The sequence below is a fragment of the Mizuhopecten yessoensis genome, unplaced genomic scaffold (assembly GCF_002113885.1).
Source record: "Mizuhopecten yessoensis strain PY_sf001 unplaced genomic scaffold, ASM211388v2 scaffold3091, whole genome shotgun sequence".
In the NCBI taxonomy this organism is placed as follows: Eukaryota; Metazoa; Mollusca; class Bivalvia; order Pectinida; family Pectinidae; genus Mizuhopecten; species Mizuhopecten yessoensis.
Genome location: NW_018404871.1, coordinates 620091 through 646436, shown reverse-complemented (window position 1 = coordinate 646436; position 26346 = coordinate 620091). Strand labels below are relative to the sequence as shown.

Here is a 26346-nt window from a genome sequence, read left to right as displayed (position 1 = left end):
AGAGACATATAATCTATTACTCCTGTGTGATGTAGACAGAGACATATAATCTATTACTCCTGTGTGATATAGACAGAGACATATAATCTATTACTCCTGTGTGATGTAGACAGAAATAGAATCTATGACTCCTGTGTGATGTAGAAAGAGACATATAATCTATTACTCCTGTGTGATGTAGACAGAGACATAGAATCTATGACTCCTGTGTGATGTAGACAGAGAAATAGAATCTATCACTCCTGTGTGATGTAGACAGAGAAATAGAATCTATGACTCCTGTGTGATGTAGACATAGATATAGAATCTATGACTCCTGTGTGATGAAGACAGAGAAATAGAATCTATGACTCCTGTGTGATGTAGACAGAGAAAAAGAATCTATGACTTTCGTGTGATGTAGACAGACAAATATAATCTATCACTCATGTGTGATGTAGACATAGTAATAGAATTTATCACTCCTGTGTGATGTAGACAGAGAGAAATAGAATCTATGACTCCTGTGTTACAGTATGTAGACAGAGAGAAATAGAATCTATCACTCCTGCATGATGCAGACAGTCAAACCTGATGGTTACACTTTTGACGTTTAGCACAAGGCTTTGCAAAGTGCTAAATTTTCAAAAGTGAATTCCCCAAGGTTGAAATTTCCAATTTTAAATCACACAGGAACTACTTCCTTACTACACTTTTCTACCATAAAAATTAGATGTAATGGTGAACGCATCATGGAAGGCGAATGAAATATGCAATTAAAATTGATGGTGCTTCCCTGGTAATGCTGAAGACACGATTGTAATATTTAAGATTTAAAGCATGTGTGTGCTGTCTTTCCCTAGGTAGGTAAAAATATTTTTTTCTGTGTTTATTTTCGCCTAGAAAAACTGGGAACACATCTGCAAAGTGTTGGAGAAAGGTTTTCTTCTGTGTAAAGTTTGGTAATTACACTGTATATACCAGACTTGACAGTAAACAGAGTTTATTTATATGAATATAAAAGATGTAATTTCAATAAAGGTTTTTAACAGGTTTTCACTTAAATAACCATTTCACCACTATAGACCATAAAGGACTCATCCAGATCAATGCATGGTAGACTCTACTACAGTTATATAGGGGTGAAAGGGTTCAATGTCGTTCTCATCTCTACACATAGTGTTCAGTATATTAGTGGGCGTGGAGGAGTATAAACAGAAAACCTAAAAGTTTACTGTAAAAAATATAATCTATAAATATTCAAAGACTACATATAACTTATTGCTTTTTTTTTTATGCAATATTCATTCTACAACGTAACCAGGTAAGTTTGTTAACACTGGTATCCTGTACATAGACTTGTGGAATACCTGTGACCGATATCTATATATCAAAATATCACTCAAGTGAAAATGTTCATCTGGTTAGATAACCCTTTGAAAAGTTACATATTAAAACAGAAGAATACTACAAAACACGTTTTTACTAAAAGCATACTTGCCAACCCTCCCTATTCCGTCTTAGGTGTTGCAGAGTTATCTGCTCTTGTGAGCAGGTATTGATTGTTACGTCATTTGTTTGTGAGAATAACATTAACCAATTTTGAGAAAACGACGTAATTTTCTCGCAAAAACCAATGACGTAACAATCAATACCTGCTCACAAGAGAAGATAACTCTGCAATACGCAAAGACGGAATTTAGCAGGGAGACTTTTCAATTTTGGACCCTTAAATTTAGTATTTTCAACCACTATTCCTATACTCTTAGGTCTAATGATTTCATCGGAAAGAACAACTCAAAACTTGTCATTTTAAATGGCTACTTTGATACTAGGGGGTATATACACACATTGTGTTTTAATTATGAGCATGCAGATCTCCGCCATAAAAATTTCAATAGGTGGAATGTATGTAAAAGTTTTTTGTCCAACAAAGTGTCTTTTTTTTTTACAGTAACAGTGATATTAAAGTGATTTTTCTTCATAAGTAAAACAATAAAATAAATTTTTTAAAGGAAAAAAAATTTAATTAAGAACAAAGAATAAAAAAATCTGAACACTAAATTTAGTAAAAGGTAATGAATGGAATAAATGATCAGATCTCCTTAAGAATCTTTTTGAAAACACGATATTCCGTTGTGATTTTCAGGACACAGATACCGGTATTTGAGTCTTACACTTATGCTTTTCCAATGGGACTTATCCAAATTTTGAGGTACCACTATATCCCTTAGTGATACATGCATAAATATTCTAAAAATACACTATTTATGATTAGGCTAAAATTTGAAAACTTCCTACAACTAGGGGGAAAAAAGATCCTCATAAAAAAGACACTATGAACATAAAAGCCAGGATTATAAAAAAAAAATCACCAGGTATTTGTGTCAAAACTTTTCATTCATTCAACTAAGAATAAAAAATAGCCCGTTGCGAGAGTTAAAAGTCTGTTGAAACATAAATCAAGATATTTCTAAATGATATATATATATATATATAAAGGAGGGTCCAGCAGTATAACTGCATTCAAAGCATACAGAAGCATTTTTCAGAATGACAGGTAATAATCCTATGTCATATTGTTTCTGTTGCTAAAAACATAGTATGGAATATTTTTCATTCAAATACAACTTTACTAGAACAACAGTATGATGTGTTATACAACAAAATGTACATAAATGTAAAATTTCCCTTATAAAGCATCTCATTACATAGTTTTGGGAACCGTAGCCTCGAGGCCCGATCGTCTTATTTTAAAAAAAAAAAAAAAAAAAAAAAAAAAAAAAAAAAAAAAAACACGGACCATATTAGACCATCTATGGCCCGATAAAAATATATATAATAAAACGATCGGAATGGTCTATGTTCCGATAATAAAAAAATAAAACGATCAGGCCTAGGAGCTTCGGTTCCTGCAGTTTCTTATTACATACACATTTTAGTACACACACTTAAGAGTATACACATACACTTATTAACTACATACACTTTTAAGTACATACACTTAAAAGTATACACATACACTTATTAACTACATACACTTTTAAGTACATACACTTTTTAAGTACATTATACACTTTGTACAAAGTTTACATTGGTAAAAGATAAATTAAGCTTACATATTTTATATTTCTACAAAGTTATATGAAAGACAATGGGTTAAAATATCAACGGGATATGATACAGCCTACAAATCCAATCTTACAACATCCATGTACCTGGCACTAAAATTAAGGGTTTACCGTTTAGATGGTTGTTAATCCTCTGGCCTGATGAAGGGAAGAGTCTTATTGATACACGATCTGTAGAACTATTTCATTCATCAGGCCAAGCAAAAAAACAAATAAATGTCAAAGTTGTATATCCACATGGCTGTAGAATAGCCAAATTAGTAGTTGTGAACAACCTTATTTTAAACAAATTAATCAGTAAGATGAACTGCCATTTTCAAGAACAAGAAGTCTATGGGAGTGGACTCGTTGCCTGACTGTACTGGCGGACATGTTGATTTTCGAATCTTTGGTTAAAATCGTACTCGAGAGGGTAATTGATATTCCAAGTATATGCAGATAGTTTCATGAAAATCAAAACATTCCTTCGAGAGTTATCACACGGAAACCATTTGTGCTGACAACGCTGATAATGACACTGACGTGGTGATCCCCAAATGTATCACCTGCGCTTTGAAGACACCAAAAATGTTTGTAGACTGAAACTATCAATCGAGACGTCACAAAGGTCATCAAATCGCAACATATGAACATGGTCAGGTGACATACATAAAATTTCTTCAATGAGAAGTACATCAATATATAAACATGACTCATCGTAGGAAAAACCTCCAGAAATGTTAACATTGATGAAAATTATGTTTGAGTGGAACAAATTTATAAATTGAAGAATGTGCATATTATGACTTTGCATCGACATACATAGTGCTTTATTTCCGTCATAGTGCTTTATTCCTGTCATAGTTGACCCAGTAATCATTGCGTGACGTAACAAACACACTTCTGTAATCAATTCTGAACGTGAATGTGATTAAACAGCACTATGGAACTTACAAGAGGAAAAAAAGACAACAAAATGTTATTCAAAGACATTTTCAAAGATGCCAAGATCTTCGGCCGTATACAATAATTCTATAAATATAATATTATGCTTTATAACCGGTTAAAATGTTTAAGATACATATAGATGAAGATAACTCCTCAAGATTAACAATGCAAAGCTTTCATGTACCTGATCAGGATAACATTACATAATTCTGTAGTCTATGTGATACTAAGTTCATTGTATATGTATGACTGATTCATGTGTACATAGCTGGGCCCGTATTCATGAAACCGTTCTCATGCTCAAGCATGGAATCTGTGCTCAAGCCAGCTTTCTTGTAACCCATCTAAATCACGTCAACGATCAAAGAGTCAAATTCAAATATTGAAAACAGTATTCGGTTTCAAGTTTCTTCAATTTTTGTCCAAAACTTTAACAAAATAAGATTTTTTAAATAATTTATAACTGGAGCAAGAAATTAGACTTGAGCACAAAATCCATGCTTGAGCATGAGAACGGTTTCGTGAATACGGGCCCTGAAAGATATCACTCTTCTGTTGTAATATACACTAACAGGGGTACATACAGATTAATCTGGCTGAACTGAAATCTGAATAATCTGAAGTCTGTGTAAACAAATATTAAATGTCACACAGTGTATATATCTGCTTTTTTGTCTATTCCGAAATGTAAAGTCAAGTCCCTTATGTGTTTGGTTTAGACAGGTTTAGCTGTATAGAGGAATTGTCTACAGAATGACTAAGAATACCTTTGTACTTATCCCTGTGTATATAAATAATAATCAATACACGATTTGTGTACAATTGCCTGATACACTTTTAGTAGATTGCTTCCTATTGGAATTCTATGCCAATGGTATATGTGTGCAGGACCATTGTAGAAAAGAGTTCAATTGGGTCTCCAGGGCCCACTTGTATAAAACATCTCAAGGTTAAGGAAAATCTCAAGCAATGTATTGTCTATGGGAAATCTTAGACTTGAGGAAATCTCAAGTGTTGAGATGTTTTATACAAGTGGGCCCTGTATCTTGCTGTAAATACTACTTAGTATAACTATTGTATAGAGCAGTTAGACTGGGTCTCCTGTATCTTGCTGTAGACACCATTCAGTATAACTAATGTATAGAACAGTTAGAATTAGTTTCCTGTATCTTGCTGTAAACACTATTCAGTATAACTATTGTATAGAACAGTTAGACTGGGTCTCCTGTATCTTGCTGTAGACACTATTCAGTATAACTAATGTATAGAACAGTTAGACTTGGTCTCCTGTATTTTGCTGTAAACACTATTCAGTATAACTATTGTATAGAACAGTTAGAATTAGTTTCCTGTATCTTGCTGTAAACACTATTCAGCATAACTATTGTATAGAACAGTTAGACTGGGTCTCCTGTATTTTGCTGTAGACACTATTCAGTATAACTAATGTATAGAACAGTTAGAGTTAGTTTCCTGTATCTTGCTGTAAACACTATTCAGTATAACTAATGTATAGAACAGTTAGAATTAGTTTCCTGTATCTTGCTGTAAACACTATTCAGTATAACTATTGTATAGAACAATTAGACTTAGTCTCCTGTATTCTACCGTAGGCTTTGCTTAGTGCCTCCCCACACCTCTTCTTGATTTTACGACTTCCAGATGCCAACCTAAATCAGAAAATATATTAAATTAGACACAACAAGGACCTCAATTGATTACATAAAGGTAATTGTAAACTGTAATGCTAGAGTAAGATTTTTTTGCCCTCTGGTTCTAGAACAAAATATAAATACATTTATAAGGAGAGCAAACTGTCCTTTGAAAAAACAGGATTCAAGTTAATCTGATTTTCAGTAAATAACAGTAACTGACTTTTTTTTTCTGATTGTGAATAGAGGATCATTTAAATCCGGAAACATAATCATGTGATGTTATATATAGTTAAACAACCTGTGATACTTGATGTTAATTTTCACAAAATGTAAAGAGTCAATGTATCTTTAATGCGAGAAGGTTAATATAAGTCGAAAAACTTCTTATTTTACTGGGCAAAGCATTTTAACTGGATTTTAACTGGACAATGATTTAAATCAATGAATTAATTTTGAAAAAAAAAAAAAAAAAGAAGAAGAAAAAAAAATGAATTTTGAAAACAAAACAAAAACACAACTGTATCACGTTTAAGGAATATTATTCGCAAAAAAAACAAATATAAAGAATTCTATATAAAAAGCCCTAACCCCTTCACCCCCAGGTAACTTTACTAGACTCTACCATAGCTCTATCTGGATGAGTCCATTGTGGTCCACAGTGGTAAAAGGGTTAATGACTTAAATGTGTATTTATTCATTTCAATTCAACAGACCCTAAGGTCCAATCAAAGAATTGGTAGCATGTATGTCAAGTTTGACAAATTTCTAAAAAGAAATGCAATTTAGGAAAAGAGTTCATTATCATTTATAAATGTCACAGAGTGGGAAAAAGACCAACTCCACAAACTAAAATTAAAGGGAGATAATCATACCTTTGTAGTGAATGACGGGAATGTGATTGTTCAGAGCTCCCGTGGTAGCTGTTGGGATAGTAAACATCCTGAGGTATCGTTGATGTACTGTCACTGCCTCTTCTTCTCGCCGGGTTACAGAATGAGTCAAGGTCAACATCTGCTGCCCCAAGGTCGTCCATTGTCATTTGCATGAAAGTGTTTTCCTCCGTGTGATTGGCTGTGTCATCTACACCTCCGTCTTCCTCTTCCTCCTCCTCCTCCTCCTCTATATCCTCGCACTCCTCTATCCCATCACAATTGTCCATGTCAACGGAGGTTGGGAACAAATCAAGGTCCGGAGATCCGGCATCCTGGATAATCAGGTCATAGTCTATGAATAACTTATATATTTTGTTTGTCATTTTAAAGCATAAAACATCACTAAAAGATTTCTCTTAACCCTTTCACCACTGTAGACCATAATGGACTCATCCAGATCAATGCATGGAAGAGTCTACTAAAGTTGCATAGGGGTGAAAGGGTTAAGTCTGTAGTTTATAGGCATTTGGCTATGCAACAAATTTAATAGCATTTCACACTGTGAAATAACATGAAGCTTAAATAAGTAGCAAGGCTCATGATATAATATCATATTTTTTTTTTTTTATTGTTAAACTGCAGTAGAGACAGGGACCAAAAGTCAACTTTAAAGTAAACCAAATATTCAAGTTAAAATACACGGGAATGGGCTAACATGGATCCAAAATATAACTTTCTTTATAGAAATACTTGACAATTTTTGACAAAAACGAATAAATGTAATGTAAGACGTGTACCTCAAACTTTACATCTGACAGATCCAAGGAATGGGGCCTGTATGGTTTTCCATTCCTTGTCATCGAAACAGCCACTGGAGTTGAGATCTGACTGGCATCCAAGCGTCGTTTCTTACTGGGTGAGCGACAATTACTGAGGTTGAGGTCTAGATCAGACAGAGCACGAATCTGATTTCGAAGGGGAGATAATCCGGTTTTTAATGGTGAGCCGCTGAAGCGTATGGTTTTCGGCTTATTTTCTTTGTGCTGTATCTTTGCCTTTTGCTGAAAATCAAAAAAAAAATTATCAATCAAAACTTCATCAATCACATTTATGTATTTATGTGATGCAAATACATTGGTTACTGATCATATATCCCCAATACTCCAGGGGCTACGTTAACTTACACTCGCTGCACCCCTGGCCAAAAGTGAAGGCTCTGTGGCAGCGTAACAGTGAAATTGACTGACTTTGAAGTTGGGGGTCACTCCTATGTTATCTTAAAAGGACAAGTATCAGCCTACATGCGATTGGTCATTTTTTTTACCCAAAACCAATTAAATAGCTGACCGATCGCGAGTACCTTAAATTTTGCCATGACATATTCCACGGGGTGCAGAGAGTGTAAGTAGATGTAACGCCTGGAGTACTAAGGATGGTGCTCAGGCTGCTTAAGTAAATAACCCATAATTGTCTCACCACCACGAAGTAGCGGAAGCGAGAACTAAGGTGTTGCTTTTCTGGCGACGTTAACATTAAGATTTTGCGTTTAAGTTAGTTTCGATTCACTGAAAGTATAAGTGCTAGACCAACCAAACTTAGACCATAGATGCATCTAAGGTAGTACATCTCAACCCATGCATCAAATGCTGGATGTTGCCTACCTTTCATCGTCCATTGACTTTGTCAGCATCTCCATCAACATTAAGTTTTTGCGTTTAAGTAAGTTTCTCTAAAAGTATAAGTGCTACACCAACCAAACTTGGACCATAGATGCATCTTAGGTAGTACATCTTAACCCAATGAATCAAATGCTGGATGCGGCCTACCATTCATGGTCCATTGACTTTGTCAGCATCTCCATCAACATTAAGTTTTTGCGTTTAAGTTAGTTTCTCTGATATGTGCATTGATGGTCAAAGCGGGGCACAGGCGAGACATATCAATCTGAATGGCTTGTTCAACTTAAAAATAACAATAAGAATCTACGTTGTATGATACAAGATTATATTTCATAGTAAAGGTGATTGAACATCCACTTGCAGGTATCAGCAATATTTACTGCAACACTGACATGTTACTAGGTCTGGTGTCCTAAAGAACTTTTATATATCTTAAGTTTTATATTTAGATCTTTGTCTGCATAGAACAGCAACCTATCTTAGATATATTATTATAGCACTCAAGACATATCCTCACAAAAACTTAATGACTTTTGATAATCGAGTAAATTGAGCTGAAGGCACAAAGTCTTAAACAAGATAAGTTATGGATGGACAGAAGAACAGGCCAATAGAAAATGCTTTACTTTATAGAAAACAACGTTTACCCCTAGCCAACAGTGGGTAATGCTTTAAATGTTTTATCTTGAAAATTATCATGTTCATGTTCAACTTTTAACTCCTAAATTAAATTTATAAAGACAGTTCCAATGGAAAATAGGTTTCCATTTCTTCAACTTGGCAAAATAAATTTGAAATTTGTTATAATTTTGTTAATTTCCTATTTTGTCTAGAATCAATATCTAGAGTGTCTAATTAAAACTTGATTTTTTTTTGTTGAAAACAATTTAATAGCACATTCAATTTTAAAAAAATCTGAAAATTTCCAATTTTCCTTGTCTTTCTTATGTCATTCTCATTAGATAGGAACCATGGCCTATTTTTCATAAAACCAAGTTAAATACCAGGACGGGTTTAAAGTAAAGTTTTTTCCCCCTGAACACAAAATACTGAGCAAACATAAAAAGATATCGTAGGTACCTGGTCGTCAATTTTTTGCTCCTTCTTTCGATGTTTGAAGAGTGACTTGCCCCTCATTGGGGCTTTTGTACTGCTCGGCTTCCTCAGTGTCGACCGGTTACTGCTCAACCTCCTGTTGTCATAGACACTAGGCATTAATTTTTTTTCATAAAAACCACAGTGACACTTCTTATAATTTTATAAATTGATTTTGTCCTTTCATATCTGTGTAAGGTTTTCTATCTCCCATGCTATTTCTTAAACACACTAGAACACTGCCAGGGCCCTGCCATGTGCAACAAATGTCTTGGTTGATGACCTATTTCAAGTAAAAGTGACCTTGATCTTTACATGACCAATATTTGAAGTTTGATCAAATCTCTTTCAGAAATGCAGTAATTTAACCCTTTCACCACTGTAGATCAAGATGGACTCATCCAGATCAATGCATGGTAGAGTCTACTAAAGTTACATAGGGTTGAAAGGGTTAAACGAAGACAAAATGTGAACCAATTTTCGAAGGAACACTATATCAACTCAATGACCTTGTTGTAACGGGATGTCTACAGATTTTGAAGCCAAAATTAACTTATATATTTATATACACAGAAGAACACAATGTCTATGACTGGGAAGCTGTACTGACCTGATGTGGGTCTCCAGTGCTGTGATCCAGGACTTCACCTCCTCCTGATTGTGGGTGTATAGCAGCAGGTTCTCGTCTTTACAGCTTACCTATACACCAAGTGTAAAATCATGGTTTAATATAATTTCTTTATCGTAATCTCATACTGAATTTCATTGCAAAACAGTTTAAATCTAAACTGTCCTTATCAGTGTCTGGAGTTAGTACTAGGCCCCTTTCGCGTCTCCGGTTGAACTGGTTCGTCCATTATTTAATGTCACATTTTTGGGTATAAATCCTGGCGGACATGTAATTGTTTGTGCAGGCCTTGTAAGGCTTTGTCAAGGCTGGCCTGAAAGCAGCATCAGATTACTAGTATTAGTCTGACCTTATTTCATTAACGAACAAATTTGGTCCAACCAGTTCAACCGTTTCGAGCGCGATAAAAGGTGGCCTAGGTACTATAATCTGTGATAAAAAAGAAAACTTGACTTGTTTTGATTATATAGAAAATGGATAACGGGGCTTTAAAAGTTATTTCTTCTTTCTAACACTGTCATAAGCTGATTAAAACATTTTAATGACACATCTTGTATAAGTGCTGTAGAGTGACGAAATGGATAAAGGGAGACAATTAAGAAAGTGGCAAAAATCAAAAACATGAATATCTGCCTTTTTTTTTAACATAAGATTGNAGGAGGGATGGGGGAGATGGGGGATGGGGTATGTGATTCAAATAAGTTCCTCCCAATAGTATAAATAAACATCATAGCATATTATTAGAACTATTCTGTAAATATTTTAGGAATGTATGGGAGCAGAAAGGCACTTACTTTTTTTTTTAGTGATCTCAAGAACCAATTACAATTTTTCTCTGGGCCAACTATATAAATATTCAAAATTAATATAGATCCAATCACCCATAATTATATGTTACATTGAAATTCAGTGCCAATCAGTCTAAGGGTCTTGTGGAAAACAAAGTGAGCAAAAACAAGTACATTTGTGGCTATCGTTTGTACAACACTTCTCTGCAATGCAATCATAGCAAAACACTGTTTGCAGTGATTTTGCATGTTAGGTGAATCCAAACAAATTTTCTAATCAACTTATATCAAAACTGCATGAACCAGTATTTTTCACATGAAAATAAAAGCTGTACTTCACTGTAGTTCATGGAGATATAACTTCATGAAACAAGAGTACCACGGGGTGGATCAATATACACCCGTCGAATGGCATATAGTGTTATATACTTTCTTACATTGAAATAAGATCTGCATCATTCTTAGAGTGGTTAGCTGACATGCTATAAAACATGTAGGAGAAAATCTCCGGACAAAAAAATCATAAGGAAATGAACAAAGGGCAATAACTTTTGCAAAAATTGTCGAATCAAAATTCTTTTAAGGGAGACACAACTTCATATCATGATTATAATGTATATTAAGTTTCAAAGAGATCGGTCGAAAAATGTAGGTGGAGATTGCATGAAAAACAAAAGTTGATGCCGGATGGACGAACGGACGGACAACCCCATAACATAATACTTCTGACAAATTTGACGGTCGTATAAAAGGCAGATATTATGTTACCTGTTTATCAATTTCTACATACCAGTCAATATTCACAAGATATTTAATGGACAAAAGTCTTCTCTCGAAAATATATATATATCCTGAGAAATATCTGATGCTAACACATTACCTTGAACATGCCTCCAGCGTCTCCTGTTTTCTTGACAGCACCGAACACACGTTCTACCTCGCAGTGTTTGAGAGGCAGTACGCAACAACAGGAGTACGACTTGTTACCGCTGTCTAGGAACTTAGGCTTGCCGTAGATCAACATGTCGGAAAACAGGAAAAACATCCGATCTAATGGCTTACCTCCCCTTCTGGAAACCTGGAATGGAATTATGTAATTTTTCACTCATGGTCAACAGGAAAATGCATGTTTCATACTTTTGCAATAATTTCCCCACTACCTGTAAGATAAATAATTTTATCCTGATGCTGCTTAATATAAAACAATTTATAGGGAAGGAAAATCAAGACTACTCCCATTAGAATATTGTAGGTAATAAAATCATGGAAAAACACTTTCAATATCCGTATATAAATTATAGATGTTAATCTTTATAATGGTGTATTAAGAGGAGTGAAGTGATGCCAAGACATATTCATTGCCTCACAGAGGTAGTTGGGGAGTATTCCTAGGGAACATTTAAGGCTCTTTTTATACAGGGGTTCTTTGAGACATTCAGCTTCAAATAACTTTCATAATCTTCAAAATGTGTTTTTTACATTTAGCAGTGAAATGAAGATATTTATTACATTTTTGTCAGTAAGACTAATAAAATCTTCCCCTATTTTGAGGGGTGACAGAGAAATCTACCCGAGGGGTGATATTTTTTGGTTGTCTACCCTGAGCTGCTCTGCCAAGGGTTAGACAACAAAAAAAATCACCCCTCGGGTAGGACATTTCTCTGTCACACCCTCAAGATATGGGAAGATTATTTTTCTCCCATCCTATTATTTCAGTCACAACTCCACCGACAGTAGTCTGCCATGTTTGTAAACAAGAACACATTTTGGGTATGAATATTGTCATTCACTTTTGATGACGTCACAATAATATTTTGATAATTGGCATGAGACTATCTCCCCCTAGGGACTGACAAGCTGTTCTCCCACCCTTCACAGGTGTGTCTCCTGTTTTAGCCAGGGCGGATCAGCTTGTCACCCCCTAGGGGGATATAGCCTCGTGCCGATTAGGAATTTAGCATGTGTTCAATTGTGACGTCATTAAAATACGTCATCGGTAATTGTGACGCCATCAAAAGTGAATGACGATATGCATACCCCACATGTGTTTTTGTTTACAAACATGGCAGACTACTGTCGATGGAGCTGTGACTGAAATAATAGGATGGGAGAAAAATTATCATCCCCTACCTTGAAGGTGTAACAGAGAAATCTCCAACCCTCTGGGTGATTTTTTGGTTGTGTAACCCTCAGCAGAGCCTAGGGTTAGACAACCAAAAAACATCACCCCTCGGGTTGGAGATTTCTCTGTCACACCCTCAAGGTAGGGGAAGATTCTATTATTCTATCAGCCCAATAACACGGATAACTTTCACACTGTGACAGACATCAAAAGTGATATCTGCCACAGTGTGAAAGATATCCCTAGATATTGATCAATCAGAATAGCACTTTCTATTCACTTCATTCAAAGCTGCAGATTTTCTCTTCAGACGCAGAAAGTGACGGTACGATAAATGTTTTTTCTGTTATGTCATTGTTGTATGCTTACACGAAGTTATTTACTATAATTAGCAACTGCAACTAAAAAATGCAGTTTCGGAGAATAAACAACAATATTAAATGTATCAAGAAAACTAAGCCCTTCTTTCATGCGTCCACTAAATTATATAACCTAACTTAAAATCTACATGTGGCTTGACCTTGTTTTATAAAGAAATATCGCAAACTTGAAATAGTCAGCATTTTAGTTTTGGTCAGGTATGTCTCGACCCCTCAATCTACACGTGCCAAATATTCCTGAGGTCAGTCTCGGTTCAGATCTGCGCCTGTCGTTTTCTTTCTAGGTTAACGGTAAACCATTTTAACTGGTTGGACTGGATACGCTAAAGGGGCCTAAGCCTTGTTGTCAAGTATTATTAAGTTTATCTATTATGGTAAAAGGTTTAGTGTAATGTTCAACCTAGTAATTAAAGTTCATGATAAGTTATTAGCTGCAGATGCCCCCCCCCCCCCAAAAAAATACCCTGATCGGGCCTAGAAGCTACAGTTCCCACAGCTAAATAGGTTATATGATGCTCCGATGAGAAGCTTTGATAAAAACATGAGAGCACATTTCATAAATTTATGCAAGAAAGTAGTTTTCTGAAAAATGGAATGTATGATGAGACTGACATCGGGTACATATATATATCATATATTACTGAAGTATGTATCACATTGCCCTATTGCTCCAACACTAGAATTAAGAAAGGGATGCACCTTTTTAAGTGGTCCTTCTTTGATGAATTCCCTGCCTGGGGCCAGTATTTTAGGGGCTGAACTGTCAAAACTTTTCTGTATGGACAACATTTTCTGGAAATTGTCGTGTTGTTTCATATGGTCGTTGATGTGGGCAGCTATGTCTGTCACCTGCTTTGTGGCCTCTGTACAAAAACACAAAATCATTAGCAAGTAAGAAATACATAAATTCACTTTTTTTTTTTTACAACTTGGACACCTAAACTGAGTGTTTTCAACCAGTGAATTTGCTTGACTGTCCCTGTGTTTTCAATCAGTGAATTTGCTTAACTGTTTCTAAATTCTAAGATCTAATGATTTCATCTTAAGGTCATAGAAATGTATTTATAAACGGAAGTAGGAAGTACATCCCTAGTTGAAAATCCAATGTAGGGAGACAGTATCACAATTTCTGCATATTCTAATGTTTAATATTAAACTGATGAATATTGTATGTTTATTATTGACAGAACAGTGTTTTCCCTCAATATTAAAGTATTTCAAAGCAATGCAGGCATTAATTCAGTTTTATTTATCAACGAGCCACATGTATCCATTTTTCTGTACTTCAGGAAACCGGCTACCTATTTCACTATTTTGAAGTTTTTCAAGAAAGATAACTCTTACCTACAATTACAAAAAGCATATGGTTTTATTATAAAATGTGAATTTTTAATCGTTTATAGAACATTTATTTGACATAATTTCAGCATTTATTAAATTGATATACATTAATGCAATACTAATCTATGGCTGTATCATTTTTATTGACATAAAAGTCACTCCTTTTTACATAAATTTCCATTTAAATTCCTTAAAATTATGACAACCTATATTTTTTTTGTGGAAGAAACTTTTCTTTTCTTCGAAGCAATGTAACTACAAAATTGAAAAAATTATACTGAGAAATGGCGACACATTCCTATTACCTTAAAGAACAACTCAAAATATGTTGTTTTACAGGTTTTTTTTTGTCTCTAGGGGGTGTATACACACATTTTATTTTTGTTTTAATTTTGAACATGCAGAATCTCCCCCATGTAAATTTCAAAAAGTTGACAAGTATTTGAGAAATCTGATTTCTGGTCCAAATGTGTGCCAATGATAAAAGTAACAGGAAGGTTACCTTGTAGATGTGGGTAGTCATGGTGATCAGGACTGGTATGTTCCATCAGGTCTTCTAGCAGCAATTTATACCTACAAGTATAGTCGAATAATTAATAATAATTGGAGGTTCTTATATACCGCTTTAGCACAACCTAGTTCGTAGGTCGTCTCAAAGCGGTTCACAAATTATTATCCGTGGTTATATATAGGGCCTTTTGCAACCAGCCAATATATTTCTCAACTCCCTGGGGAGCATATAGCCGGTGCTGCCATTCTGGCGCTCACAGCTACCATTCTACAATTCTAGCACTGCCCAACCATGTACTCATTTACAGCTGAGTAGACTGGAACAAGTGGTGTAAAGTATCCTGCTCAAAGATACAACACAGTGCCGTGACGTGACTCGAACCAGCAACGCTTCGGTCACGAGCCCGACGTCCTACCACTAGACTATCGTGCCTCCACATAGATCAAAGTTTTTAAAACGGAGCCAAACACTAAATTGCCACCACAGGAAATTAACATAACAAAGACACAACATAACTTAAAATTTCCTATATGATACTTCCCCACATTTTTTAATATTATTTCCTTCCATGTATTTTTGTTAGCTGTATCATTCTTAGTCATTTTTGTTGAAATCAATATTGAAGTCTAGACAATGTCCAGGGCCGTTTTCCTTTATCGCGATCCAAATGGTTGAACTGGTTGGACCAGAGTTGTTCGTTTATGAAATAAGGTCGGCCCCAGTAATCTGATGCTGCTTTCAAGCAAGCCTTGACCAAGCCTTGCAAGGCCTGCATAAACTTTTGCAAATCTGCCAGGATTTTTACCCGAAAATGTTACATTTAAAAACGGATGTACCGGTTGCTCCACATAAACGAGCAAGCCCCAGCACATTTAACTTGTGGGCCTGTAAAAGGGGAAATAACTCTGAAAACAGCTCATAAATACACTGGCACTTGTACAGGTGTTCACGACTGTGTCGACTCACCTTGGCACTCTCTGTACAGGTGTTATTAGAAGAGCATTGATCTTCAGTCCTTTGACTTCCGGCTTTTCCTCTTGCGTGTGGATGAACTGTGCAAACTCTGGACTCTTCTGCATCCATTCCTGAAAATATGTCATGTTTATAGTCGTCTTCATGTCCAATTCAAACAAATTCTAAAAAACCAACACATATTTGTGTTGAAACCATCAACATATAAGTGAAGCTGAAATATTGAACAGTAAATGTTTTCAAGAATTTTTAAAAAGGTCAAGCAAGTAATTTTAAATAAATCAATACACCCTTGTAGCAATAACAACTCAAAACTTTGATATAAATTGCATTACTTTTTAGATGATTTGTTTTAGAAGGGTTTTTTCATGTAACCTATTGAATATATATTTCTTTAAAGTTTCAGACCAGTGTAATTTGATTTTGGAAAAGTGAGGTATGTGCTTCTCAATTTCTGTTCTAGCCATAATAACAATACTTTTTTCCCTAAAATACTGCAGACTTATACGGTTGAAAGACTACCTGTAACGTAGACAATGCCGTTCCATGATTGTTTGCATAGGACGAGTATAATTTTAGGAACGGTCCAAGGTAGCGGAAAGCTTCTCCCACAGTCATCTCCTCCATGTACTCAAGTAGGGTTTTGTTCACCTCCATGATCTGTTCCGTATTACTGAATATCTTTGTGTGCACATTCTCAGGAATAAGACAGTTAAATCGTAGTGGGAAATCAAAATGCTGCAATTTGGAAAGAAAAAAAAAAGTTCATTGAATAAAGCAAAAAAAAAAAAAGAAATAATGTTTCCGCTATCATCCTCAGAGAAAACAGGATAGTTAGGTAGACATTTTTTCTTTTTGGAAAATATATAGAGCAGGAGTTCTGAGTTTAACAGTGCATATCACTCAATGCCAATCAAAACTTAAGGGTAGGCACAAAAATCTAGGGTAGGTAGGGTTAGCAGAAACATATATATACGGAAACACAAGATTTTTTTATTTGGCCTTAAAGATTTAGAAGTGGAATATTTTAGGTAGTTCAAATATTTTAAGTGAACATTTTTTTTTATCATGAACATGTCTCAGTATACTGAAAATGACTTACATCTAACGAAATTGTTAAATTCTAATTATGAGAGTTGACTGCAAGTTGCGAGTATATATCCTGGCACAACCAACAAAAGCTTTAAATGTGTGCTTGTTAATTTTGAAATCTTTCCCATACCTTTATATCTTTACTATGCTTATGAAGAGTAGGAGTTCCGACTTTAATAGTGCATATCACTCACTAAATGCCAATAAAAACTTAAGGGCAGACACAAAAATCTACTATAGGGTAGGTAGGGTTAGACGTAACACATTTTTTTATTTGGCCTTACACAATATCTGCTATAAGTTACACTATGATTAATCAAATGTAATTAACAGCGAGTTGCACTGATTGACTGGTCATAGATGCAGATATACAGAGCATATTCAAATTTTCAAATTCTTCAATTTAAAGTAGGACTGTCAACTTTTAAACAAGGCACTCAAAAATCTCCTGACAGAGTAACCCTCTAACAACACTTACAGATCTGGCCCTGTACCTGGCACTAAACGTCAATATCAATTAGTTTTTACCTGTTCAGCGATGGATATTTGATAGATACACGTATAACCCAGGTAAACATGGGGCTTCTTATGGGGTAACTAAAGGCCAGATTATCCATTTATTGAATTTTATAACCGGTTTGTGGTTTTCCAACCAAGTAACTGTTTAATATTTACAGGCTAACGGTATGTATGTTGACATCCCTATTACGGCTATTTAAAAAAAGTTGTACTAGTACTGGTAATTAGTTACTTTGTTCACTAAATCAAGATGAGAAAGGTAGGTCTTCTCCGACTCAAACAGCTCTATCGTGATCTTCTGACGCCGTCTCTCGCGCTTTGCAGCGGCCTGCTGTAATCTATCAGTGTCCCCATTTCCGGAGTTGAATGATGCATTTTCTTCTTCCGCTATTTCATTTAAAACTGCAGAAGAAATAAATTTGTTTGTCAATATCATGAATATGTGGCATCATATATAGTTGTAAGGAATTATTTCAATGTGTACCAATTCAACTAAGAAGCTAATCTAATTTGCCCAGAGATGCATGGAATACACGTGTCCAAATGTTCTCATACACACAAGAAAACTAAGCCATTTTTATTTGATAACTTATACAAGAATTCCACGGAAGTGGATGTGTCGCCTGCGCAGGAAGTTTGGAGATTGTGCTTAGCACTGCATGAAGTTTGAATTTGATCGGCCCAAGGAATCTCAAGTTATCGCACGAAAACAGATTTTCTATTTATAGTAACAGTAACCTTGACCTTTGGACCTGAAAAGCAATCCAAAGCAAGCACTTTTGGTAAGGAAGCACAGCATGAAGTTTGAGTTTGATCGGCCCAAGGATTCTCAAGTTATCGCACGAAAACAGCTTTTCTGTTTAGAGTAAGAGTGACTTTGACCTTTGGATCTGAAAAGCAATTCCAAGCAAACACTTTTGGTAAGGAAGCACTGCATGAAGTTTGAGTTTGATCGGGCCAAGGAAACTCAAGTTATCGCACGAAAACAGATTTCCTATTTATAGTAACAGTGACTTTGACCTTTGGATCTGAAAAGCAATTCCAAGCAAGCACTTTTGGTAAGGAAGCACTGCATGAAGTTTGAGTTTGCTCGGCCCAAGGAAACTCAAGTTATTGCACGAAACTCTGTGCGGCGGCCGCCGCCATAGCAGGAGACACAAAAAACAATACACTGTGAAAATACAGGTAGCAATATTCAATACAAAATTCTGCACTGGTCTGTCCGACATTGAGATATAAAATTTCACTTGTCCAAATTTAAAGACAAAATCTACTGGCACAGGGCAATCACACCTGGATTTTTTTTTGCCTTGGCTTTTCAGAAATAAAACCGCTCTACATATACTGTATTATGTATTTAAACATGATTCCTGGTTTTTTCAAAATTCTGATTATAACGCATTTCATACCAGTAAATTAGTTAAGCATAACATAGGCACATTATAAGTTTATACTTACCCTTGAACCTGCTTCGTGTGGACAACATTTTGTTGTGATCAGCCTGGGTGTAGAGAGTATTTCAGACAATAATGACCAAGTCTTACAAAGTCATGGCAGCTGGATGACTCTGAAACAAATAACTGTAACAATCAGCATTTTTATTTGAAAAACCAGACCAAAACATGGAAGAAAGAAAAAAGAATACAAACTGTCTTAATATATAAGTTTGACTTGCTTGTTGAATTGTAAATTTCTTCATTTGGAGAAAATTGTCAGTCTTTTGGAAAACAGACACCAGGTATATATCAATTATGGAAAGAGTCCTCGACAAAAACGGCTTTGTTTTGAAAAGGGGTTATCTTAATTTTTTCCCCCTTCTCACAGTATATCTTTTTATTCAAACCTTGTATCAATGTCTTTTTTAATCTGACTTTCATCTCAAGTTTGCCCTCTTAAGATAATATTATCAGTTAACGTTGGGGGTTGGCGATAAAGAGTTATGCTAACAAGGGTCATAGGTCATGCCCTTAATCCAGTGCAAAACTCTTCTTCGCCATGTGGCGGTTTTTGCCCCCCTCCTGCGATAGTCATAGAATCACTATTGGATATTGCACAATGACTACATGTATTTTAGGTCAGTGTGTAGGGACATGTAGTGTATACATGATTGTTCTTTATGTCGTTTTGTGAATAAACGGCCTATTTCATATCACACTGGTATTACTGGTTGTCATTTGCTGTTTGTATAATGAGTATGGCTTGCTGTGTGGCTAGTGTAAAGAATCGCACACTATAAAGATTCATTGTAAATCTTGCTAGCTGTCCAGATACGAACATTACATGGACCTCATCATCGATGCTAACTTGTGTGGAGTGGAAAACAAATATATTTGGAATTAAGGGATGCGAATTGTAGATGTGCTAATTAAGTTTACAAGTTGCTAAGAAAGTTTTGACTGGTGCTATCAAATAAAGCATGCAGTAAGTACTCTAGTAACAACAGGCCTAGTACACTCTTCTTCCAGCAGAGCTATCTACATAGCTGTAAAGACCTAATGGCTATACTATCTGTATCGCTTCATTTTCAAATAGGTCTTTTGAGCTATTTTCACATCATTTTCTTAACGAAAACAACACAATCACAATTAGAATGTCTTGATTACGATGGATATGAAATGTTTTATTTAATATTGCCATAAAAAGTTGGAAAATCAACATTGATGAATTCGAGCGAAAAATCAACTGTAACTGTATAAGCTTTTTGTAGCCTACAATACCATAAAAACTAGTTTTATGCAACTTTAATTGCTTCATTTTCAACTAAAACTGAAATCTTGAAAACTATAACTACAGAGCTCTATCAAATAAAATTGGATATAGCTGCATATCGGTCTTTACAACTATTCAGCAGTGTACTCATGGGCTGTGCATGATCAAGTAATTAGGAACTTCCCCTCATTTGAGTGGATATGCTTATACTGTATATAGCTGCGATAACATAGCTTTCTGACGGAGAGATTTTTATTGACATATTGCTTCGTCAGAGCTAAGAAGCGGTACGTACTATGCCAACTAATGGAGCAAAATCAAAAGTGCTAATTGATCCTGGGGTCTGGCCACAGCCCTTGGGACCTAGTTTCTGAGTCACAGCTTGGAAACAGTTGAGATCCCCACCCCATAACCATACATAAAATTGCTGGGCATGAAAAATCTCATACAGATATGCTTCAAGGATTGGCCTTGGCGTCTGGCTTATTCCCTTGGATCTCATTTGGCCACGATTGCTTAGATATCCAGGTGAGCTATACAGGCCCTCTGAGATCTGGGCCTCTTGTATAATGATATTAAACCACTAAGTGGCATTGACTGCATTCTTCAAGGTAACAATGATGGACGTTTGCAGAGTTCGGAGTGGATGATGTTCCACTGCTCAAAAGAAACGGAAAAGAATATAAGCAGAAAGGAAAGAGGGTGGGCGTTTTTTAAACTTGAACTGTCTCCCTGGTTGAACGTTATGGTTATAACTGATGCACATGTACAGTGGCATTGCCATTAGATCGCAGAGGAATCAGATAATTTTCTTATGAAAAACCTGCAAATTACGTATCACTGTGATTAAAGCATGTTTAAAACGATCTAAATAGACATACAGATAAAGAGTATTTCACATAAATATACATTTTTACCCCAGGTTGCACAGGTGGTTGCCGCCTTACGTTTAAACTAACCGGAAACTGATAGCGCCACCTATATCTATGAGAAAGTCGTGTTTTATTAGATTTAACATATATAAACACTCCATACTTCCAAAAGAATTGAGCAGCAACTTCAAACTTACATTTGGTTTATGAAATATAACCATTTATCAACACATATACGATAATAAATAAAATCCAATTGTGTATACTACGAGTATAGAGTAATTTTATACCGGAAGTAAAATTTTGACAGACGGTCGCGGGAAATGTCAACAAAAGCATGCGGTTTCATGTGCGGTAGCTTCATTATGTATATTAACCTAGGTAGGTAAGTCGGTGCCACCGACTATGATTTAAAGTGGTGTTTAACATGTGTATCTGTCTGTTTTCATATGAAATATGACAGTGAACAGAACTCATTATATATGCAATTTCATGGAAACAGATTTTACCCGAGACCTGAGCCGTTTTCGTTTAAGGTTCAACAAGCCCACTAAAAGATGTAATAGTCACCCTTAATTTCAACCCCCTGGCAAGGTGTCAGGTCGTTTCAGTAGCAAGACGAAAGTCGATTCGGGACATGTCAAAAGTCGTTTCGGGATTTTTCATTTTTTTTTTATCTTCTGTAGATATATATACCATTGTCTTTTTTCTTTTAACATATTTTAATGTCAACTAAATTTAGAAAATCGATTGGATAAAAATTATAACAACTTATCATAGCCTTCTCCCTTCATACATTTACCATTACATGATTTTAATTTCACATGAATAAATATATATAATATTCACACAGACACAAATACACAACATAAAAACATCGTTCAAACTATATTGCTGGATTTGATGAATTGATTCATATGTCTAAAATATATTCTACGTGTTTCACGTTTTTACTTTCATGAAATTTAATTTCAATATAGCAGAAATAAAATGCTTAAAACATTGTTAGAATCAATGTTTTTCATTCGTCTCTTAATGTCAATAACAGTTACCGAAACGACTAGCATTCCCTGGCAAGTCGTATTCAAATACCCTTTCGGCATATATATATATAATTTAAATATATTGAACTTGTACATGAGCTATTAAAAAGGTACATAACCAGGTTAACGAAGTCAAAATATGGCATTTAGGCTGATGTTATAAAAGTAGCTGTGATAACGTAGCTTTCTGACCACGAGATTTTTTTTATATTACGTCGTCAGAGCTACGAAGCAGTCCAATGCCAACTAATGGGGCAAAATCAAAAATGCTAATCTGTAAGACTATTTGATATTCACACCTCATATGAATATAATGTTATCAAAATATTTGCATAATTGTTGAAAAAATGAACCCTTTACCAATAAAAAAAACTCTTACACAAAATTAACCAAGTCCATCTTGGGGAAAAAATAATAGAAACGACCGCCATGACAGATAACGTGTGATGTTATCTCAATTATCCTTTCTATATATGGCCTGCATGGCCAAATATAGTATTACTACTGATGCATCCATGTTTACTACATGGAGACTTCTGACCTATATCGGAAGAGAGACAAACTTTCCAACATGGCAGTCAATTCAGATTTTGATTATGCTTAATTGCAATGTTAATTTGATAATTTAAAGACCATTTAGGCAGAGTTTTACTTTATTTCTCTTTAACTATGTGTGGAGAGGCATACTGGCCTCACAAGAAGAATATTGTTGCTATGGGAAAGTACAAATATCATAGTAAAACGTCCGCTTGAAATATTTTACTGGTATATACGTGTAAAACCATAGACGTTTGACCATAAACACTACTTACACTTCATATAAAATGTCCTTTTTTAACATTCAATTTTCAGCTTCAATGTTTATAACATGTCTAGCGCATTCGTATAATCACAGAATGTTATCAAATGGCACATCATCATAAGTTCATTTATCGATCAAGGTTACTTAGCGTTTGTGTTCTTAACCAGGGAATTTAACTATGGTTTTAGTGGTTTCGCAAAGCAACATCTATCTTTATTTAGGATCGGAATCATGCACTCTCAACAGCTAGAAGAAGAGAAACCAAAACTCAGGAACACCTAGATACAGTGTATATAAATAGACTTTAAATTATGTGTCATTACTCAGTTGGGTCGCAAAAGAGATTGACATGTTATAAGTCCAGTGAGCTAATTTTATGAAGACATCAGCCTTAATGCCTTATTTTTGACTACGTTAACCTGGTTATGTATTTTTTTTTATAGCCAATGTACAGGTTCAATATAAACAAATAACATATATAAGTTCCGATTTATAATTGAGGTCTTTGAACATGATTTATCGGGGGATTGACATTTTAGGTGACTACAGCATCTTTTAGGACCTTAAACAGTTGAAAAGGTCGGACCACAGTTGTTCCTTTATTAAATGAGGTCGGACCTAGTAAATCTGATGCTGCTTTCAGGTGAGCCATGCAAGGCCTGCATAAACATTTGCAGGTCCGCCAGGATTTATACCCGAAATTGTTACATTTAAAAAGGGTCAAACCGGTTGTTCTGCATAAATGAGCAGGCCCCTGAACAGGTCCAGTACATTCTGCCGATTGAGTCACAGGTAGATTGAGATAGCTGTAAAGACTTATAAAAGCTGTATCAACCTGTTTGAAATATTTCTTTTAAGCTATTTTCAGGTAATATTATTTCTAAAAGAAAATGACACAGAGTCACGTCATTTGTTTTCTTCTTCCAGTAATCTGGATACCACCTCTGACATCCTACTCCCACCCAGCTGTCAAACAGACTGAAGGTTTTGATCCAGCCCCCTAAAGATGTACCAGTTGACCTCCACATCAAGGCTTTTGTCGGCTATACGTCTTAAGTAAGCTGTCTCATTGGCTGCAAGTCTAAGTAAGCTGTCTCATTGGCTGCAAGCCTAAGTAAGCTGTCTCATTGGCTGCAAGTCTAAGTAAGCTGTTCCATTGGCTGCAAGTCTAAGTAAGCTGCCTCATTGGCTGCAAGTCTAAGTAAGCTGTCTCATTGGCTGCAAGCCTAAGTAAGCTGTCTCATTGGTTGCAAGTCTAAGTAAAATGTTTCATTGGCTGCAAGTCTAAGTAAGCTCATTGGCTGCAAGTCTAAGTAAGCTGTCTCAATGGCTGCAAGTCTAAGTAAGCTGTCTCATTGGCTGCAAGTCTAAGTAAGCTGTCTCATTGGCTGCAAGTCTAAGTAAAATGTTTCATTGGCTGCAAGTCTAAGTAAGCTCATTGGCTGCAAGTCTAAGTAAGCTGTCTCATTTGCTGCAAGCCTAAGTAAGCTGTCTCATTGGTTGCAAGTCTAAGTAAGCTGTCTCATTGGCTGCAAGTCTAAGTTAGCTGTTCCATTGGCTGCAAGTCTAAGTAAGCTGCCTCATTGGCTGCAAGTCTAAGTAAATTGTCTCATTGGCTGCAAGCCTAAGTAAGCTATCTCATTGGCTGCAAGTCTAAGTAAGCTGTCTCATTGGCTGCAAGTCTAAGTAAGCTGTGTCATTGGCTGCAAGTCTATGTAAGCTGTCTCTTTGGCTGCAAGTCTAAGTAAGCTGTGTCATTGGCTGCAAGTCTATGTAAGCTGTCTAATTGGCTGCAAGGCTAAGTAAGCTGTCTCATTGGTTGCATGTCTAAGTAAGCTGTCTCAATGGCTGCAAGTCTAAGTAAGCTGTCTAATTGGCTGCAAGTCTAAGTAAGCTGCCTCATTTGCTGCAAGTCTAAGTAAACTGTCTCATTGGCTGCAAGCCTAAGTAAGCTGTCTCATTGGCAGCAAGTCTAAGTAAGCTGTCTCATTGGTTCCAAGTCTAAGTAAGCTGTCTCAATGGCTGCAAGTCTAAGTAAGCTGTCTGATTGGCTGCAAGTCTAAGTAAGCTGTGTCATTGGCTGCAAGTCTATGTAAGCTTTCTCATTGGCTGCAAGCCTAAGTAAGCTGTCTCATTGGCAGCAAGTCTAAGTAAGCTGTCTCATTGACTACAAGTCTAAGTAAGCTGTCTCATTGACTGCAAGCCTAAGTAAGCTCATTGGCTGCAAGTCTAAGTAAACTGTCTCCTTGGCTGCAAGTCTAAGTAAACTGTCTCCTTGGCTGCAAGTCTAAGTAAACTGTCTCATTGGCTGCAAGCCTAAGTAAGCTGTCTCATTGGTTGCATGTCTAAGTAAGCTGTCTCAATGGCTGCAAGTCTAAGTAAGCTGTCTGATTGGCTGCAAGTCTAAGTAAGCTGGCTCATTGGTTGCAAGTCTAAGTAAGCTGTTTCATTGGCTGCAAGTCTATGTCAGCTGTCTCATTGGCTGCAAGTCTATGTAAGCTGTCTCTTTGGCTGCAAGTCTAAGTAAGCTGTGTCATTGGCTGCAAGTCTATGTAAGCTGTCTCATTTGCTGCAAGTCTAAGTAAGCTGCCTCAATGGCTGCAAGCCTAAGTAAATTGTCTCATTGGCTGCAAGCCTAAGTCAGCTGTCTCATTGGCTGCAAGTCTATGTATGCTGTCTCATTGGCTGCAAGTCTATGTATGCTGTCTCATTGGCTGCAAGTCTATGTAAGCTGTCTCATTTGCTGCAAGTCTAAGAAAGCTGTCTCATTGGCTGCAAGTCTAAGGTAGCTGTTCCATTGGCTGCAAGTCTAAGTAAGCTCATTGGCTGCAAGTCTAAGTAAGCTGTGTCATTGGCTGCAAGTCTATGTAAGCTGTCTCATTGGCTGCAAGTCTATGTATGCTGTCTCATTGGCTGCAAGTCTAAGGTAGCTGTTCCATTGGCTGCAAGTCTAAGTAAGCTATCTCATTGGTTGCAAGTCTAAGTAAGCTGTTTCATTGGCTGCAAGTCTATGTCTGCTGTCTCATTGGCTGCAAGTCTATGTATGCTGTCTCATTGGCTGCAAGTCTATGTAAGCTGTCTGTTTGGCTGCAAGTCTAAGTAAGCTGTCTGATTGGCTGCAAGTCTAAGTAAGCTGGCTAATTGGCTGCAAGTCTAAGTAAGCTGGCTAATTGGCTGCAAGTCTAAGTAAGCTGGCTCATTGGTTGCAAGTCTAAGTAAATTGTCTCAT

General features: G+C 36.0%; 1 protein-coding gene across 3 annotated transcripts in view; it reads right to left on the bottom strand.

Annotated features, from left to right (window-relative positions):
• Positions 1 to 4508: 4508 nt before the first annotated feature.
• LOC110446971 (rho guanine nucleotide exchange factor 39-like) overlaps positions 4509 to 26346 on the bottom strand; it is a 34337-nt gene continuing 12499 nt past the window's right edge. Inside the window, exons 1-13 of one of the 3 annotated variants that reach the window (XM_021492326.1) lie at positions 21318 to 21366; positions 19150 to 19258; positions 17924 to 18093; positions 16603 to 16818; positions 16075 to 16193; positions 15100 to 15170; positions 13956 to 14119; positions 11635 to 11832; positions 9949 to 10037; positions 9324 to 9435; positions 7362 to 7625; positions 6565 to 6896; positions 4509 to 5707 (exon numbers count right to left, since the gene is read on the bottom strand). In XM_021492326.1, the coding sequence (XP_021348001.1) occupies positions 5605 to 5707; positions 6565 to 6896; positions 7362 to 7625; positions 9324 to 9435; positions 9949 to 10037; positions 11635 to 11832; positions 13956 to 14119; positions 15100 to 15170; positions 16075 to 16193; positions 16603 to 16818; positions 17924 to 18093; positions 19150 to 19177 (1866 nt within the window). In that variant the 5' untranslated portion in view covers positions 19178 to 19258; positions 21318 to 21366 and the 3' untranslated portion in view covers positions 4509 to 5604. Of the gene's footprint in view, positions 5708 to 6564; positions 6897 to 7361; positions 7626 to 9323; positions 9436 to 9948; positions 10038 to 11634; positions 11833 to 13955; positions 14120 to 15099; positions 15171 to 16074; positions 16194 to 16602; positions 16819 to 17923; positions 18094 to 19149; positions 19259 to 21309; positions 21367 to 26346 lie in introns of those variants that run through there. The other 2 variants (XM_021492325.1, XM_021492327.1) reach the window with 2 other exon arrangements.